The 19342-nt window shown below is 53.0% G+C and overlaps 1 protein-coding gene and 1 long non-coding RNA gene across 6 annotated transcripts in view; one reads left to right on the forward strand and one right to left on the reverse strand.

The window, feature by feature from the left end:
* Window positions 1-742: 742 nt before the first annotated feature.
* Window positions 743-4811, reverse strand: LOC141569180 (uncharacterized). 2 transcript variants are annotated; one of them, XR_012492632.1, is made up of 3 exons: window positions 4530-4811; window positions 2842-2934; window positions 743-1560 (listed from the first exon to the last, which is right to left on the reverse strand). It is a non-coding gene; the product is annotated as an uncharacterized LOC141569180 (long non-coding RNA). The 2 variants fall into 2 exon arrangements; XR_012492630.1 differs by lacking the exon at window positions 2842-2934 and having other exon boundaries at window positions 4530-4668.
* A 798-nt stretch (window positions 4812-5609) lies between these two features.
* The window catches only part of TBX5 (T-box transcription factor 5), a 46477-nt gene continuing 32744 nt past the window's right edge, over window positions 5610-19342 (forward strand). For 2 of the 4 annotated variants that reach the window (XM_074321406.1, XM_074321407.1), the window contains exons 1-6: window positions 5610-5759; window positions 9791-9970; window positions 11531-11625; window positions 13836-13955; window positions 14722-14869; window positions 18499-18651. In XM_074321406.1, the coding sequence (XP_074177507.1) occupies window positions 5610-5759; window positions 9791-9970; window positions 11531-11625; window positions 13836-13955; window positions 14722-14869; window positions 18499-18651 (846 nt within the window). Of the gene's footprint in view, window positions 5760-7501; window positions 8093-9785; window positions 9971-11530; window positions 11626-13835; window positions 13956-14721; window positions 14870-18498; window positions 18652-19342 lie in introns of those variants that run through there. The other 2 variants (XM_019734129.2, XM_019734128.2) reach the window with 2 other exon arrangements.

Consider the following 19342-nt stretch of genomic DNA (forward strand, 5'->3'; position numbering starts at 1 on the left):
CTCACAGAGCTATTGAGAGCTAAGTGAGCAAGTGAGCAGAAACCATGCTGCAATAGCTCCTGGCCTTGGTAAATGTTGGCTATTACTGCACCTCAAATGTTAACGATTTTTGAGTCTCAAATATCCACATTTCTCTCTTTGTGGCTGTGTGGACACAGGCAGGGCTCTTCTGAGGCTATTAATGCAAAATTTTGGGGAAGAAAGGAGACAAGGGTCTTGAGTGATATTAAAGGAACCTGTATCGGCTGCCTGGGATTCAGACGGGAAAGGTGTGGGTGGAGGCACTACTGGCCAGACCTGAGCTTTTGGGGACATTAGATGGCCCAGCGGAAGTATCAGAGAGAAGCTAAGTTTTGTCTTGCCTGATAAGCATGGAAATGAATGGGGTCCACAGCAGAGAGTGAAACAAGGTGGGGAAGACCCCAGAGGAGGAGTCACTCCCATCCCTGGGCCAAAGGCCTCTGTGGGCACCCAGGCCTGGACCCCTTTTCTCCGTGGGCCTCTCTCTTTTGTGACCCTCCATCGCCGCCAAGTCGGGCAGTCCAAGCTGGTCAGCGCCCTGGTTCTTTCTCCCAGCGGGTTGCCTCCAAAATGGAAACAGATAAATCAGCCTGTATTGTCCACTGTCCACTCCCAAAAGAAAAGCATTCCCCCACACACACATCCCGCAAGTTCAAGAAGAAAGCAATGCAACCCCCAAATATTATCTTACTGTTATTTATACTGCATCTACAATCGAAAATGATTTCTCGAAAGGGAAAAGAAGTGTAATTTATTCTTTCTCTCAATAAGACCGTGCAGACATTAACGCCGAAAGTTTAGTGTCCGAGTTTTCTTTCTTTATCTAGGAGAAGCTATTCCAGGTAGGAGAAAGCGTTGCTTGGATGGATGTGAGGAATCTCGAGTGGGGGTGGGGGTGGGCAGTAGGTGAGAAGAGATCCGCGACTCTCAGAATCCCGGGTCCCCGGTTGACACGTTCGAGGTGCGGGCTTCGAGGACAGTAAGTATCCCGTGAGCTGCATTCGCGCGCCTCCGAGGTCGTCGCTCTGAACCCTGCTAAGTGGGGGCTTTTGCTCAACACCCGAACCGCCCTATTACAGATTCCACTATTCCTCGATTTTTCTCCTCCGTTGAAAAAAAGGGGGAGTTTTTCAATCCTCGCCTTGTAGGGGCCTCCAGAAAGCCAAGAGCGAGGGGCGGAAGCGCCTCGCAGGCCTCAGAACGCTCCGCAAAAGTGAGCAATTGTCCCCGGGGCGCCCGGTTGTTGTTCGCAGGGACTCCAGGGTTGCCATGGTGACCAGGAAACCCAGGGCCCTTGCGGAAACCAACGCCAGGAGCTTTCCCACCGCGACCCTCAGTCGGTTGCACCCCACCGAGAGCCCCTGTCATTTTCACCCTAGTGTTTTCCGGGTGTGATTGTGGCCAGGGAGAGAGGCGTCCCGGTCCCTGCTTCCGGACCCTTCTGTCGCCGCTGCCCAGGAAGGAGGGAAACCCAGCGCAAGGAGGCCAAAGGAGACCCGAAGGCCAGAGGAGACCCATTGCGACGCTCGCGGGCCCGGGCTGAAAGGGAAGAAAAATTAGAGGTCTCGACCAAGCAATCGTTTTGGTGACGGATCCCTCCAGTTTGGGGTTTGGCTGCTCTCCTCACCCGAACCCCCACCCACCTCCCTTCACCCCTTCAAGGTCATTACTAGAGTTTTCGCTCGCAGCTCCAGGAGGGGTGGCCGACTCCATTCGCCCCCCCACCCCTTCCCTGCAGGAGCAGGGCTCCTCCCGCGGCGGGGCCTGTACCCTCAGCTCCAGGCAAGTTTCTCTCCAAAGATAGGAAGGAGTAGGGATGCGGGCGTTAGCCGTGCGGATTAAACCAGCTATCCCAGCGTGCATAAAACAGCTTCTTAGGTTCTCTTGAACCAGGAAGGCCAAAGTCCGAAAGTCAGATCTTAGGAATTTCCAAAACGACTGGTCTGGCTCATTTTGGCCATTGGGTAAATGTTACAAACCATTGGGTTCATTGGGAGCTATCAAGCTGAGCTTTCTTACAGGGGTTAATTCTTCTCACAATTCCTACCTCCTTTTTTGTTGTTGTTTTGCTGCTTCTGAATTCTGACTCTGCAGTGTAGACAGAGAGGAACCATCACCTTTTTTCCCCCTTAAATAAAGCGCTTTATGAAACATCGGATCGAATTCTCTCCAGTGGGGATGCCTTGCCCTGCGAGCCTGGGGCTGGCTGGAAAGAGGCCGGCGAGCAGCCAGAACTGGAGTCCTAGTTTCATCTCTGGTTTTGAATCCGGCCCTTTGAGCAAGCTTAACACGTGTGGATTTAATTTCCCTCTCTTTCTTGCTCTCTTTTCTCCCCCCCTCCATGAGGGAACAAGAAAAATAGTCTGCTGTGTCGACAGCGCGACACCGTTCCGTTTGCCAAAGAAAATTTGTCTTTCCAGAGCCCCGGAGAGCAGCAGGCTCCCAAGTTTCCACTGCACCCTCCAGTTGAGGGAGGGGGTATCCAGACATGCCCCCCGCCTGCTTCCCAGACCTGGAGGTATTAGCTTGAGTCTCTATCTTACCGGGTCAGAGGCCTGGAATTCAGTATATTTTCCCCCACATCTTTTGAGGCTATGGGGATATGCTGACCATGCAGACATGGTGACCATCCCCAAGGCCTTTCTACAGGTTCTGGGCGGCAGATACAGCCGGAGTTCTCAGGTTCAGGGCAGCCCCCAGGACAGTACGCGGCACCAGGTTCTCTCAGCTCAAAACCCTCGACCTTCTCCCCCACTGGACACCCTCGCATTGTGGGGAGCAAGGAGAGTACTCCTTTGCCTCCTAAACGTGGTGTCTTACCACCTTCTGGAGCTTGCAAACCTCCAGCCTTGATATCTCATCTGGGCCTCCAGAAAGAAGTTCCCACTTCCATTTCTCATTTCATGACCCTGACTAGGAGAAAAAAAGAAAATCATCCACCAAAACTTCAGGGAGGGGAAAGAAATAGTTCCAAAGCACAGGAAACAATAGCAACATGAATAATGCTGAGTAAAATAAGTAGTAATGATAACTGGTGAACATACTGGAGAATATTGGAGATTAAAATAATAATCACAACAGCCAGCATTCTTCCTAGATACATCCGGTCAGAAATGGGGAAGCTAGGAACCAAATAAAACATTGGGAAGGGAGATACTGAAATCCTGGAAAAAATATAATAGAGCCAGTTTTAACTAGGCAGGAGGGAAAGTTGACCCCCTGAGAAATGAGGGAAATTCCCACCCTCAGCCTGACTCTCTCTTTCGAAAAATGAGTTGGTCAGTTTACTTTTGTCATCATTTCTATTATTATTATAATTCTTATTAATTTTCCCAGTCCAATCTGCACTTCTCCCTACTTTTCTCCTTCAGTGGAGACCTGAGTCAGACGGGGACACATAGGGAAAGAAACAGAAAAAGGGTGGATTCTGAAGCGAGTTCTCTTTTGAGAGGAAAGAAATATGGTGGTTTTGGATGCGACTTTCTTAGACACAAAGCAAAAGTGAAGAAAAAAGATCAACAGCCATCAACCCTCACTTTTGTTTTAACTTTTAAAAATAGGAATCTCTGCTCTCTTATCCATTGCAGTATTAAAATCAGGACAGAAATTTTTTGAAATGAGGAAAACAGATTTCGGGAGAAAACCGAGCTGGGAGCGGGTGGGAAAAAAACATTAGTCCTCCGAAAGAAGGGAGGGATGCTACGTGTTGGAGCCTCTCTTTCCAGTTTACTGCCCAATGATTGAGGAAAAGAATGGGGATTCTCAAATCTAGTTGAGGTCTTTATTTATTCTCCCCCTGGCGCGGCCTCTGGAGCGTGTGGGAAAGCGGGTCTGGGAAGCTGAGCTTGCGGAATCCTTTGTGAGCGGGCGGGCTGATTTTGGGGCCCTGCACCGTGGATTTGAGAGAAGGGAGTCAAATGGAAAGGAACTCTCCCTGCTTAGGGTTTCGCCTTCGTCTTTCAGCCCCAGCGGGGCCGAGGCCTCTGTTTCCGGCCCAGCACGGAGGGCCCAGTGTTCCACAAATAGGAACTCATCTCAAAGCTTTGGGCAAAGGATTTCGCGTCGCGCTCTTGGCATCGGGGAGCAAACGCCATATCCGTGGGCCTTGGATTGGGGGGAAAAGATAATTATGAGTAACTTGGGAAACGAAAGCGAAGCTGGGGGAAGCCACTGAGGCCCGGCCTAGAATGGGGACACGGGTTCTGCTTGCTGGAAGCTGCAGAGTGTGCGGCCCGGCTGGCCCGGGTGTCCGCGTCCGGCGCTGGAAACCACTGCCTGATCTCCCCGCGGGCCTGACCTTAGCTCCTCCTGGGGCTGCTCGGTCGACCGCGTTCCTGCACTTTGTGCCGCTGCTCCAACTCTGGACCGAGCAGGCCTGGAGCCAGGCCAAGCCTCGGAAAGCCCTGGGGGCTGGGGGCGCGCAAAAGCCGGGATCGAACCCCAAAGCTGGGGGCAAGTCCAGATTTCGACGGGCCGGCTCCCTCGGGGCCCCTTGGTGGGGAACTTACCCTTCCGGAAGGCCCAGCGCTCGCTCGCTCTGTGCTGGGCAGGCCTAGCTGTTTCCTCCGCGCCGCCGGTGGCATCTACGCAGTACAGGATTCCCAACTGACCCTAGCGCGGTTCCAGCTGCGCGCAAAAGCTCGCGCGCATCCTCCACGGGGTTGCGTAGAAGTTATGCCCATCAATGAGACAAAAATTAATAGTCGTTATTACAAAACAAAATATAGCGCCTCGTTCCTCTGCAGTCCCCGGCGCTATAATTTTTCTCTGCAGAAATCGCCCCTCGTCATCCCCACTCCACCACCCACTCGCACCCCGCCCCCGCCGGGCTGCGCTGAGACGAGTTGCATCCCCGGACCTAGCTAAAGGACCATTTGCAGAAGTGACTTTTTTTCTCAGCAAGAAACGTTGTGGCCGACTGTCTTTCTTCCTCCCAATGTCTCTGTTTCATTTCCCCTCCGCGATAACCCAGCAATTACTTCTATGCTGGTCTGCAAGGGGACACTGAGTTATCGCGTCCGAAACATAACCCGCTACATTGGCTCCGCAATATTCACTTGCCGAGAGCTCCTCCTCTGAAAACATAATTTTTAAATAAGAAGAAGACTCTTGACTCCTGCAAGAGACCTCGTTCCCCCTGGAACAACTTGATTTCTTTCCAATCGTGGGCTGAGGTGGGCTCCCACTTCCCTTCGCCAAAAGGCCTCCTCCCCCTCCCTAAGAAAATCGATCTTGGCTCTATTTGTGTCTGAAGTTCGCCACCCCCATTTCCCCAGAGGGCGCTGGGTTTGTTTATTTCTTTATTTATTCCCGTGGCCGAGGCGTCCGGGACTTGTGGCTGCGCAGACCTGGGAACTGATAGGCGAAGACGGAGAGAAATTAACCTCCCGCCACTGCCCCCCAGCCGAGCGTGACAGCGCGCGGGCCGGTTGCGTGACTCGTGACGTCTCCAAGTCCTATAGGTGCAGCGGCTGGTGAGATAGTCGGTATCGCCTGGTTGCCTCTTTATTTTATTGGGGTATGCCTGGTAATAAACAGTAATATTTAATTTGTCGAAGACCACAAACCAACTTCGAGCTGGGAGGTACATGCTACTCTTGACAGACGCTGGAAGAAGGTTTGGCCTAAAAGGGGTCTCTTTTGGGGGTCTTTTTCAAACTCTTCACCTGAGTCGCCCCTCCCCAGCGAGGCGTCACTCCAGGCTTCTGCACTGGAAAGAAGAGGTGGGATTTTTGGAGGTGAGTGTCGCCCTGGAGAGCTGGGGGTGGGCGGAATAGGTTTCTCTCAGTTCTTTGCCTGCCCCTGACCCCCTACCTTCCCGCCCCAACTCGGCTCTGCTGAATCCCTCCTCCCAGCGCTGCTGCTAGTTCACCCTCAAAATAAGAATGCACTCTCTTGCATTTTGCCTTGGGGTGTCACCTGGCATGAATAGATTCCCCCTCCAGGTCTCAAAATCCCAATTTCGCTTGGTGGCCCGCACCATCTGGGCTCCACAAACTTAAGCGAATCTTACTGACTCGGGGGAGTCCAGATTTTTCCCTCTCGGGAGGGGCCTGAAGGTTATTTATGGGAATTTATTTTATCCTGCAAATCTCTGAGAATTTAAAGGGATTGGAGAGGTCTTTCTGGATTTCCCTTTCCTTCTGCCAGAGATGCAGACATTCCGTCTTTGGCCGGGGGGTCGCCTCCTCAGCAAGCCCAAAGTCCTCTGAGCTGACATTTTGGAAGGGTGAGAGTGTTTTCACAAATAAATAAACGGCCTCGGTGAAAGGCTGTTTGAAAACAAACCTGGAAGGTAGAGTGAGAACTGTAGCAAATGCTTGGGTTGGTTTTCTCAGAGGTTGCCCCACTTTTACGGTTGGAGAGTCCACCTTGGAATTCTGTAACGATTTGTCAGGCCTGTCCTGGGATTTTTGGTCCCAGAGGCCACAGAGGGTTACACTGGGGTGGCGGCTGATCTCCAGGGCACTTCTCCTCCCTCCTTCTTTCTACCCAGACCTTGCCCTGCAGGTCCAAGTCTCTAATCAGAGCCCCAGAAAAGAACAGGGTGAGGGGATACAGCAGACTGGGGGGAGTAAACAGAACAGGAACCCTGACATTTATTCCAAGCAACAGTATTTGGTGCTTCAACCTGGGTCTGCTCAGCCTAAGACCTACTGACTGTGTTTATGCTTCTATTGACCTCTTCAACTCGACCCTCAAAATAATACATTTAAGGTAGGGGGAGGGCTGGGAGCGGAGCCGATGGGAGATGAAAATCCCGGCCAGCCCCCAGTGACTGTTTGATTATTTTAATAAAACTGGTCACTGCCTTGTGTACATCTCCTGCTAGGGAGGTCTAGTGGCCCTGGGGGTGGTGGTTAGGTGGGGGCCAATGGCGATTTCTTGGTATCTTTGATCTCGGCCCCCATCCCAACGCACCTTCACCCTGCCTTCACCCCGGAGTCACTGAGAGTCTGGGTGATGAGTGGGGAGGGGGAGAGATGTCAGGGCGGCGAGCGGCGGCCGGCTGGGCCAGGCAGGGTCATGCAGCTCTCAGTCTTGAGGTCAGCGCTAGAGAGAGAACGCGGGCGAAGCTGCAGAGGAGGCGCGCAGCGTGTGTGTGCACGCGTCCTGCGTTCAGACTCCGTTCTCTGCTCAGCCCGCGTCACTGAGATTACTTCCCGGGCAGAAGCCGACCGGGTTTGCGATGATTTGTGCAGGATTTTTTGCAGCCACCGAGCCGCACTCAGAGCAGCCGAGATGGATGGACGCTGGGAAAGGGGTGGAGAGGAGGGGGTGATCTCCAGGTCTGGGTTTGGGAGTCGTGTTGTGATGTGAGTGTTCGGGAAATCTAATGGAAAATGTGGTTGGGGGAGGGAGTGGGTAGGGAGAGGGAGGAGGAAGGGAGCGAGAGAGGGAGGAAGGGAGGGAGGGAGGGAGGGAGGGAGAGAGAGAGAGAGAGAGAGAGAGAGAGAGAGAGAGAGAGAGAGAGAGAGAGAGAGAGGCAATGTGCAGTGGGAGCTAGTTGGATAGGCAATTCCAGGACTTTGTAAGCATCACGGCGGCCCAACGTCACTGAGCTCAGCTGAGTCGGCTTGTATTTCTCAGAGAGAGAGAGAGAGAGAGATTGAGAGAGAGAGAGAGAGAGAATCTTACCTCGGATTCCGGAACTTTAACCCTGAAAGCGGCACTCAGCGAGGACTTGGACCATTCCCACGGCTCCCTCTTGTCTCCTAACTTCCCCTCCCTGGTGCCAGGGAGGAGCAGGGCACTGAGTTGATACTATTGAAGAAGGTGTCCTCCTGGCTGCTCTTTTTGCGTTCTTTGGAGCCCTTCTGGCGCCTGACAACTTGGAAGTCTTTAGGGAGAGCAGCGAAGAGCTGAGGAGGAGGTGTGTGTTGGAAGTGGGCCGTGGCTACTGAGGCTCCAGCGGTGGGTGCTCCTTTGTAGGCAGCCGTAGCCACTAGTCTGGGCACGCCGTCCCCCCCGCTTAAACTCGGAGTCACCATGCCGGCGCCCCCGCCTCGCCGCCGGCTTCCCTGCTAGGAGCACAAGGGATGTGGTGAATGCACCGGCTTCACCGAGCGAGGTAACCTTGCCTGAAGATGGCCCGGGAGGCTCGGGTGGGAGCCCCCGGCTGAGAGGGCTCTGGGAGGCGTGCCTGGAGGGGCTGCAGCCTCATCTTGGATTCTGCAGAGCCCTGCTCGCAGAGATTTCATGCGGCCCGGAGCTCCTGGTGCGTGGGGCCGAGCAGGCAGCCGTGGCCAGGGGAGCGGCATGGAGGTTTCCAGGACGCGCGGCCTGGTTCTGTCAAACCTCATCTTGTTTGCCCCTGCCAGCCCTGAGCTCCCTGGGACCCAGATGAGGGTGGGATTGTGCCGGTGACTGGTGGTGCATGGGAGCGCACGTGTCGGAAGCCAGTCCCGCTTTCTTTTGTTGTGAGCGGGCTGCGGGTCTCCCATCACAGCCTCCCGCAAACCCCCAGGGCTTGGTGAGGGAAGCTCTTCGGAGTCAGGCCTCAGCAGCTGGCCTCAGCCTCATTTCTGGGTCTCTGGCTACTGCAGACCAGAGTGGGACCTAGCTTTCTGCTCGAGCGGCTGCTAAGATTTGGGGGCAATCCCTTGTGCCCCCTTCTCAGTCTTCTCGGGTTGAGAGAGAGGATGTCCCTACTTGGGAACGTGCACGAGATTGGAAGGAGATCAGAGCCGGAGGCAGCCTCATCGGGCTTGAACAGCTCTGCAGCTGTTATTTTGCGTGTTCCAACCTCCTGTCCCTGCAAACCCTGGCCATTCTTTGCGTTGTGACGGACCTAGGCGGCGAATTCCACGCCCGAAGCCCAGGATTTCACTGGGACCCATTTTGTCCTCGCCAATGACGAGCTTGGGCCTGCACTTCCAGCGACCAGGCAAGGCTGAAGTTCTGAGAAGCTCACCTCGGCCTGGCGGATCAACAAAATGCCGGTCCCGGGCTGGAGAGCGAGAAAGCAGGAGAATGTGCGCCCGGGGCTGGAGACAGAGCGCGGTCCGTGGGCCGCGGGCACCCAGAAGTGCGTCTCCCTCTGAACTGCTGCACGGCGCTTTCCTGCCTGGTCGTTCGTTCGGCTCCTTTTTTTGTTTTTAACGTTCCTTAAGGTTGGGGGAAAAGGGAGGACTCTTAATGTTAAAGGACTTTTAATTTTAAGGCCTGTAACTGACAAAAGATGAACACGAATTCTCTTTCGGACTGATCTGCAAATCTTTCTCCCTTTGTGTTTTTGGTTTTGCAAGAGACGGGTTATTTTAGACATTTTGCCTGCTGCACAAAACTATTCCACTTGCGAGTTTTCATAAACAGAGTTCTGATGACCTCCTGTAATTCGACAAAGAAAAAAAAATTTTCAAAAGGACACTAGGTTTTTGTTTTGTTTTGTTTTTGGTCCGTACCCAATGGCTTCCAAAAATACCCAGGCCTTATCTTTATTGGCTCTTCCAGAAGTCCAGACAAATTTGATGGGCAGCTGGCTTATCGTGGGGAGCCTGCGCAGGGGAGATGCGGGCCTCGCCTCCTCCTGGTCTGACGCGGGTCTTTCGCAAGAGTTTGTGCGTGATCATGAAGTAACAGTAATGATAATAATAATGGGACCTTCTTCTGCCTCCTTCAACTGGGAACGGAGGTGCTGGGAGCTGGAAAGTGGGGGCCCAACTGCTGCCTCTTGTCACTAGAATTGCGCTTCCAACCTTCTCTCTCTCTCTCTCTCTCTCTCTCCCTCTCCCTCTCCCTCTCCCCCTCCTTCCTGTCCTTAGTGCAGGACCCCGCGCGGTCACAGGGCCCCGGGCACACCATGGCCGACGCAGACGAGGGCTTTGGCTTGGCACACACTCCCCTGGAACCTGACTCAAAGGACCTACCCTGCGATTCCAAACCAGAGAGCGCGCTAGGGGCCCCCAGCAAGAGCCCGTCGTCCCCGCAGGCCGCGTTCACCCAGCAGGTAAGAGGACCCGCGCCTAGGGGCCCTTTGCAGAAACCAAAGCCCCTCCTGTGGAGAGGGGGGTTTGCCCATTGCTCCTGATTGTCCCTTTACCTTTTCATCCCCACTCAGCTCCACCTTCCTCTACCCTGTCTCCCTAAATACCAGCATATACCAATTCGCTTTATTGTGACGATTATTTTTATGGCGAGAGGATTTGGGAAATACGTCTAAGGTGTTAGAGAAGCCTTAATTATCTGGCAGTTTGGGGCCGGCTAACAAGAACCCAGAGCCTTCCTTCGGTGCTGCTCTAGTTAGGGTGTAGACTCAGCCCTGAGCTCCTCATTAAGGGCCGGGTCAGCGGACGTTTCAGGCCGGCTTGAGCGATGGCTTGACCCCTCTTCAGATCTTCCGTAGCCTTCGCCTCCGCCCGCCTCCTCCGCGCGCTGCCGCCCAGACCCGCGAGGGGCACCATTTGTCTTGCCGCCGGGGCCTGGAGGGCTGGCTCAGAGGACTAGTGCGGGAAGGGCGCAGGGAGCCGCGGGCTCGCCTGGCTGGAAGCCGGGCCCCGCGCACTGGGTGCTCAAGGCGGCCCCTGTAGACCTTGCTGATTTTAAATCGGGTGTCAGATGGGACGAAGAGGGGCGACTTGACCAGAAGCGATACTTGGACATAGCTAAAACCCTTCTTGGGGATTTCGATGTCCTTCCTGGCTAGTGCATAGTCTTTACTTTGCCCTTCACATCTCAGGAAAGTGTGTGTCTATTTGTAGAGAAGCAGAGAGAGCAGTGGGCATGCAGTTTCCCAAACTTAGATTTTTTTTTTTCGTTTTACAGAAAAACAAATCCACTCATTAGACAGTTATAGATTATGGCAAAGTAAAGACTTTGTATATAATTTTTTTTGCATTGCTTTTGTGAAATAACTTAGTTGAAAGCGGAAATGTTAAGTGGCTTACTTAGGCTGTGACCGTAATTAAAACAGCTTGACGGGACCAAAGCTGCATGTAAGGAGAGCCTAGAAGGTTTATTAATATAGAGGTTTTCAGAATTAGTTTTTGTTTTGGACTGTGGAAACCTGTTATAATACACAAACATTTGTCAATTTAAAATTGCACCGAAGTCTATATTTTCACCACCATGGTGAGAATAAACACGCACATATATCTGTATGTTTGCATATGAACATTTGGGTCTCCATGAGAATATCCTGAGTGGGTTTTTTAGATTAAGGTTTTTTTTTTCTTTCTCAGTAGCATCTTGGCTAAAGTGGATTGAGACTCATTTCATTTTTTCCTCAGCCTGGTCCTCCCCCACTGGACATTCTGGAGCACCCTGATGGTGGGGGAGTTTTCCATAGTCTTGTGTAGGAGACTTCTTATGAAACATATACGGGGATTCCTGGGCAGGTGTGCTCCGGCCCAGGCAGCTAGCTCTGCAGTGGGCTGGGGGCAATTTTCAGCCTCTGACCCCACAGGCCCCGGAGGGAAGGAGGAGACATCTCTGTGTTTGGGGGGAGTTTGGGGAGCAAAGGCCTACTGCCCCAGGGTTTGTCCGTGTGACTTTTCTCTCCTTCGTCTAGGGCATGGAAGGGATCAAGGTGTTTCTCCATGAAAGAGAACTGTGGCTGAAATTCCACGAAGTGGGCACGGAGATGATCATAACCAAAGCTGGACGGTGAGCCGGTCACCTCTGTGGAGGGGTCCTGGGGAGATGGTGGGAGAGGCGGAGAAGAAAAGGTGGATCAGGGAGCAGAGAGGAGAGCAGGAGAAAGGAGAGGGGACAGAGAAAGGAGAGACAGGGAGAGAGAGAGAGAGAGAGAGAGAGAGAGAGAGAGAGAGAGAGAGAGACTATTTTGTTTGATGGGATTCTAGTTAAAGAGGCACAGAGAATTCCTCCAGTGATCTCCATCAGGGTGGGGGAAGTACCTGGAGAAACCAACTGGGGAAACAGGCATTTCTTCCAACTGGGCATTTCCTCCACCTCTTATATAAGAAGAGTCAAGAGCTTTGGAAGTTGTGCTGTGTGGATGGATTAGTAATGAGCAAAAGGCGTACGAGGGGGGAGAAAAAACGGGAAAACAGTGAGGTGCAGAGAGGATCCAGAGATGAGACCTGGTTTCAGACTGCATCCCTCACCCCCACCCTCCTTCCCACCCTCCCTGACCTTGGAGCCGTTCCAGAGTCCCACCCGATTGCCAAAGTCTGAATCGTTGAATGTATTCGCTACCTCTTTCATTGTTTATAGAAAGAAGGCGAAGCCTTTGAAACTGAACCGGGGCTCGGCCGGGCTCTATATACAGACACCGATAAACACGGCAGTTTCGCCAAGACACTCACCCTGAAGTTCCTTTTAAAAGCTCGCTGAGTTTTAGCTAGAAATGCTAGGCTTCTGGGGGAGGGGGTGGGAGAGCCATGCAGCTCCGTGCGTGAGTACATGCGCGCGCCCAGGCCTGGGGACCTCCTGCCCACATCCCTACGCGTGCAGGACTGGCCCTCCGCGTCCTGAGGGGCTGAGAGCCCCACGTTGGCCCAGAGCAGGCGCGTGAAGCCAGAGAGGCCGGTAGGCCCACGCCACCGATTGTGTGAAGGGGGAGGGTGGGGCCTCCTCGCCAGACTCCCCGATTCTCCAGCCCAAAGCCTCCCGCAATAAACTGACAACGGTGACATTTATTATTATCTGAAATTAAACAATGTCTGCTTCCCTGCTCGGCCCGGGTGAACGAGGAGGCGCATTCTGTTTATATCAAAGAACTAAGGTCTTCTCCCATTCCGCCGAGGAAGGAAAGCCACGGTCAGCCGGCCGGGGCCTCCTTCCCTGAGCCTGAGCCGGGAGGATTTAACTATAAAAGGCCAGCGAGGCCTCCTGTGCCTCCGCCTCCGGGCGTGCTCGCTGGGGCAGATAAACACCCAGGCTCCAGCTCCAAGGTTTGAAGGGAGAGGCCTCCACTCAACCCTTCCTACCATCCCCGAGTGAGCCAGGATCTAGCAACTAATCCCTTCAGCCCCAGGCCAGCCTTAAGAATGCTTACTTTCTAGGCTGCACTCTTCCCGGGAGGCATGGGAATTCGGGGGGCTGCCTGTGCTGGAGAGGGAGTGGGCACAGCAGCTTAGTTCCCGGGACACCACCGTTTTTCCAACTACCCGATTCTCTCTCTGTGTCCAGGCCTTTCTGAAACCAAAATCCGGGTGGGTTTTGAGTTTCTTTGCCGAGAGCGGAAGAGTTTAGACTCTCCAAGAAAGAGTATCAAGGGCCTTGGAGAAGTTGTGAGGGTATTTAGGAATAAATTCCTGCAAGAGACTCATGTCAGAGGTCACCAACCTCTGGGGGAAGAGGACGGAAGCCAGGATAGGTGGTGTGTGGGCACCCACGCGTGTGCAGTCCCTAGGGCGCACTCACATTGGTGTCCACGTGACATGGCAGCACTGCCCATCTCTGCCAAAGCACCTGGCTGGGTGGAGGGGGAGGCCAGCTTTTTTACCTAAGAAGCCACCTCCTGCCCCCATATAAAAAAGTAGGTGTCTGGTTCTTAAAAGAGCATTTAGCAAGAGTTGAAATGGAGGTTCCTTGCAGGCCGACTTCAAAACCTGTTGTCTTGGAGCCCTAGCCTCCTGGTTTCTATTTTCCTGCTAGATCCACCTAGGGGCCCTTCTCCTCCCCATAACTTCAAGGGAAACCCGGGATGGATCTTGGCAAGAGCGGAGTGGGGGCTACTTTTCTCTTTCACCTTTCTCAAAGGAATCGCTTCTTCCATTAAAATTTGTGAACACACTTTGTAGAATATTGGCTTTAATTCTCTCTCTCTCTCTGTCTCTCTCTCTCTCTCTCTCTCTCCTTCTCTCCTTCACTCTCACTCTCCCTCTCCTTCCTCCTTCCCTCTTTCCCAGGCGGATGTTTCCCAGTTATAAAGTGAAGGTGACTGGCCTTAATCCCAAAACGAAGTACATTCTTCTCATGGACATCGTCCCCGCCGACGACCACAGATACAAGTTTGCAGATAATAAATGGTAGGCACCAGAGTGGCAGGTGAGGAGGGCACTCCCCCATTGACCCACTAGACATTTTTTGAGTTCCTACTGTGTACTAGAAGCTTTTGCTGCCTATCCCATTGCCTCATCCTGATCTCTCCCTGAGAGGGAGAAATTGCAGCCATTAGCCCCCATTTTAGAGATGAGAAAACTGAGGCTCAGAGGAAGCAAAGTGTCTACATCTATTGCTGCACCCGCAGGTTGTGGATTTCTAAAAAGGGTATTGTTACCAAGCGCTGGAGGTATTTGGGGGTATAAACCATTTACGGTTACTTTTTATGAGTTACCCTCTTTGAACATGCCTTTTTATGAAATTGCAAAATCGGCCCGTGGTATTTGAGTAAAACAGGCAAGAGAGAAGAGGCCCATTCCTTGGGTAGATCGCTCCCACGGCTGCCAAGAGTGCAGAGGCTTAAAGAGGAAGCCCCCTCTGAAAACGCTCGAGGAGTTTTCCAAGACTGTTTTGCACGTCCAGGCTCCCAGAACCCGCTGGTTGTTCATGGACAGCGAGGCCCCGTGCACCCCTGGTGTTGGGGGAGGAATGAGGTGGAAGAAGAAAGAACCGGGCAGGGCAGCTCTTCTGGATATTGTCGTCAGGCATCCTGGGCACCTGGCATTGCAGGTGCTCAAGGGAGACCTGAGGGTCAGGCCGTTTCTCACATTCGGCCGCCCTGACCAGGCTCGGGCACCAACCCACACTACACGGTGCACTAAGGCTGGGTGGTTCTATCTCTCCTTGGTCTAGGTCTGTGACGGGCAAAGCGGAGCCCGCCATGCCGGGCCGCCTGTACGTGCACCCGGACTCACCGGCCACTGGGGCACATTGGATGCGGCAGCTCGTCTCCTTTCAGAAACTCAAACTCACCAACAACCACCTGGACCCATTTGGGCATGTGAGTACCTCGTGTAGCTCAGCCTGGCATCCTCAGGTTCATATTCTCCCTCTCCCTCTCCCTCTCCCTCTCCCTCTCCCTCTCCCTCTCCCTCTCCCTCTCCCTCTCCCTCTCCCTCTCCCACTCCCTTCTTCTGAGTTCCCCTCTCTTCTGGGCTCCTCACACTCACTCTTCTCCTTTCCTTGCTGCATTTCACCCCCTTGGTCTTTTTCTCCCCCTCCCTTCTGGATCTTCTCTTCCATTCTCTTCCCCTTTCTCCTCTTTCTTTTCTTCTTAGGTCTCCTACCTTCTAATGCAGCTTCCCATTTCCTCTCCTTCCTCTCGGTCTCCACCTCTCTCCCCAACAGACTCTGCCCCTCTGCAGTCTTCCCTGTGGTCCATTATCTCACACTCTGGTCTGTCTTTTCCTGGGTGGATGGAGGTGAGCCTCCCCCCCACCCCAGTTCTCCTGACACGAGGCTCACTGCGTTCTGTCGCCAGCCCCAACTCCCAGCCTTTCTTGAGGGGTGGGGGATATGGGGTGACTGAAGCTGCACATTTGGGGCCTGGATGCTCAGGCTTGGAACCCAGCCTATGCCCCAGTCCCATCTGAGAGTAGGAGTGGGGGTCTGTGTTTCAGGCCTGTAGGAAAAAACATGGTCCCACTCATCCAGCAGGCACTCGGCACAGATGGCACCCAGTCTGGATCATGGTGGGAACCATATACCTTTTTCTGCCTTCAGAGCTTCTCTTAATATTGGGATGCTCCAGCCGAGAAGGCCACCCCTAGGTCACCTGCAGCTTCTTTTACAGATGGGCAAACCAACCCACCAGGGGCGAGCTCTGGTGTCTCTGCCTCCTTTTGCTTGATACTTTTGGGCAGATCTGTTTTTTCCCCAACTTTCCCCTCCCTTCTCCATGCCCAGAGCAAACAAACCTAGACCAGTTCCTAAACCTGGAGTCCCATTGGCCCCAAGAGAGAGGAGCCTCCTAAGCCCCCCCTGAGACTATGTGTAGGATACTGAGTATGCAGCCCCCCCATAGGGCACCGTCGCTCTTCCTTCCCCAAAGAAAAACAAACGAAGAACAAAACATGGATTTTTGGAAAATGTCCCTAAATTTCTTTGTTGGAAATAAAGCAATCGCCAGGACAGAACACAGTTTCTGAATTCAGTGCTTAGAACCCTTAGCTTGCTGGTTCTACCACCATTGTTTGTCAGAGGGCATTTAACCCCCCTAACAGCCTAGAGAGGGGTACTGTAGAACAGAAGCACACAGCCTTCGTAACTGGGAGTCCAGGGGAGGGGCGGTGACTTGCCCAAGGTCATATAGCTTGTATTTGGGAGCAGGATTTGAGGCTAGGTCTCTGATTCCCAAAGTGCTCCTTGTTCGGCCATGTTGCCTCTTTAGAGAGAATGGACAGATACACTGTCCCCAATTTGGGGACATGAGGGGATGGGTGTGAATGAATTTGACCCGGAGGACAGTTTGTGGAATGAGAAGGCTGTTCCTGTGGGGGCTTCAGGGCTGAAGCACTGAATCTGCGGGGGGCTTTGGGGGAAGGGGACAGCCCGGCCCTCTTAATGTGGCTTTTTATAAGTGGTTGGTGGTGAGATTGCCACTGGGGCAGAGAGAGGAAGGCCGGCCCCATTTCTGCGCTGTCGGGAGGGCGCAGAGGGGGCATTTCTACGAAAAATGCCCCTGTCTTTTCCGTTTGAAGCAGGTGTTTTGTCTGCTTGCTGGTGCACCTCCGAGCAGAAATGACCTCCACGGGGTCGTACCTGCGGGTACTGAATCCATACTTTGGCTTAAGCGTTGGGGAGAGACGGAACTGTTTTGTGAAGGTCCGGCATGCATCTGCGGGCTGACTGGCCTTTTTCTGGAGGCTGGGACCCTATTGTGGGGGGGCCTCCGTGGGACGTTGGTGCTGGGAAGCTGGACGGTCCTCCAGCCCCATTTGGGCTCCTAGTTTTCCCTCTGTGGCTCTGCCTGCGATTTTGTCGAGCTGGGGTGCACACCTGGGGAAGGCGCCCAGCCATACAACCAAGCTCTGGGCACTCGTGCGAGTTGCAGATCTTTCCGAGCCAGGAAGAGGGAGTGGTGCTCTGAGCTGCCCCGATTCCCCAGCTGCCACGCATTCCCACACCAAACTGAGGACTTGGAGTCTCGAGCTGCCCTAATGAAATTAGGAGCCATTAGATCGCCTTCGAGCTGATGTCTCCACACTGTCCCCTGCCGTCAAAGCAATTTGGCTAAGCCGGGACGATGGCTGCGCCTGCCGGGGGCTGCGGCGGCCTGCGAGACTCCGCTGCGTCTCTCTGTCGCCACGCCGCCCGGGCCGGCGTCGCTATCGGCCAGGGAGGCGGCCGGGCCATGGCGGCCCGAGATTAGAGCCTGCGCCCGGGGTTGGGGAGCCACGGGGCCTTCCCCCTCCTCCAGGCGGGTCTTAAGGGTTGGCCCGAGAACCCTGCCCCAGGGTCATCAATGCAAATAATCAAAGACACCGAGACAACCTCCCCACTCCAGCTTGCGGTCCTGGGGAAAACGCAAGCCAGACTTTCAGCCCGTCCAACGCGGCGATTCGCCCGTTCGGTGGGTATATATCAGAACGTTTTGATAAATAGTAGCGTTCACAGCCTCCTGGGAGCATCCAAACCCAGGTGTCCTCAGAACAACAAACTCAGTTTATTAGTAAGAAGGCTGATCTCCAATGACTCGGGACAGAGCGCAGGGCCTGGAGGTTCCCCTGAGGTTCCCCTGGCTCCCAGTATTGATTCTAGTGGTGGTAGTCACAGCACAGCCACAGCAATCAGACCCTCCGTGTTCCTGGGAGTGCCCCAAACCCTGAGAAGATTGAAAGGGAGGAGAAAAAGAATATTCCCCCCAAACTAGATGCAGCACTTCTGTCATTGACCACGACGTCTGGAGATAATGCCCGTTATGGAGGCTGGAATGTTGCTCAAGTTGGAGAAAGGGAACCTCAGGGCAACCAGGTCCTTGTTTGATGGTGAAGGTGGGGAGGGTGCTGTCTCCCCCTGCCCCCATCTCACCAGTCTTAGAGTCCCACCCATTGTCCCTTTATCCTCTTTTTTTCATTGATTCCACTTTGCACATTTTCCAAACAATGGGCCAAGCCCGTGATTTTAATTACAGTTCCGCAAACACTTGGTCTCCCCCTTTGCATCTCTTGGAGTTTATTTTTTTTTAGGGGGGTAGTTATTTGTATGTTTGATTGTTTATTTTTTTCGTCTCTTTTCCCCTTTCATTCCAAAATTGTCTCCCAGGCTTGCCTGGGGTGCCAGTTCCTTACTCCAGACTTACATTGCTCCCGTTGGGGGTGGGAAGTGCCCTACGCAGGGAGTTAATTTATTAAGCAAACTTTATTAAGAATTCTGATTTACTGCCGTGTGTGCTTTGGGTAGATTCCTGGAATATTACCCTGGCTTTTTCGGTTGGAAATTGTCATTTTTGAAATGTTTCTTTTTAATGAAATCACTGGCCCCTTTTCAAAACAGGAGAGAAAAAAAATCAGACTATTTTTCGAGAGCCTATATAAGGAGGCTAATTTTGGGGGTGGAGAGCGGTGGTTTTATCTGGAAACAAAGGGTTTTTCATTTTTCTTACAATCTCATTTTCTTTATTATTTTTAGATTATTCTCAATTCTATGCACAAATACCAGCCCAGATTACACATTGTGAAAGCGGACGAAAATAATGGATTTGGCTCAAAGAATACTGCATTCTGCACCCACGTCTTTCCTGAGACGGCGTTTATCGCGGTGACTTCCTACCAGAATCACAAGGTAAGCCCAGTGCCCAGGAACCAGAGTGCCTGGGGCTGCCTGCTCATTTGCGTGACTCTGCAGGAGTTTCCTGCTGAGACTCCAGGCCAAGGGTGGCTTCATTCTTCTGGACAGTGGGCACCAACTTCTACCCCAGGGGGTTGGGGCTGGGACAGAGTTGCAGCTGAAGGAACGTAGCTCTTTGTACTATTGGCATGATCTCTTCCCCCCTTCTCTCCCTCTCTCACCAACTAGAACAAAACAAAACAAACAAACAAACAAACAAACAAACTTGTCCCACCATAGATGTTCATGCACTCAAATACAACAAGAAGCCATCTCACTGCACTCATGAAATGATCAGTGAGAAGAGACATCACTTTATTGGAGGACTCCGTCCGTGCTCTTGGATGGGGCCACTTTTCTGTTGGAATCAGCCTCTTTTCTCCCCTCCACTCTGCCTTTTGGATGCATTTCAAGTTGAATCGGGGCAGGTGGCAAAGTTACCGGAAACCTTGGGCTTGGATTTTCCAGATGCTTCTCTAATTGGTTTCAGTGATTACTGAGCCCAGACCACATGCGAAAGCATGGTTTGCATTGTTAAAACAAAAACAAAAACTGAGCAAACTGTGCCACCAGCAGCCTAGACCACCTCCCAGGACTTAGACAGGATCCTGCAAAACCACAGCTTGGTGTGTGTGTGTGTGTGTGT

This window comes from Rhinolophus sinicus, linkage group LG16 (assembly GCF_036562045.2).
Source record: "Rhinolophus sinicus isolate RSC01 linkage group LG16, ASM3656204v1, whole genome shotgun sequence".
NCBI classification, from domain to species: Eukaryota; Metazoa; Chordata; class Mammalia; order Chiroptera; family Rhinolophidae; genus Rhinolophus; species Rhinolophus sinicus.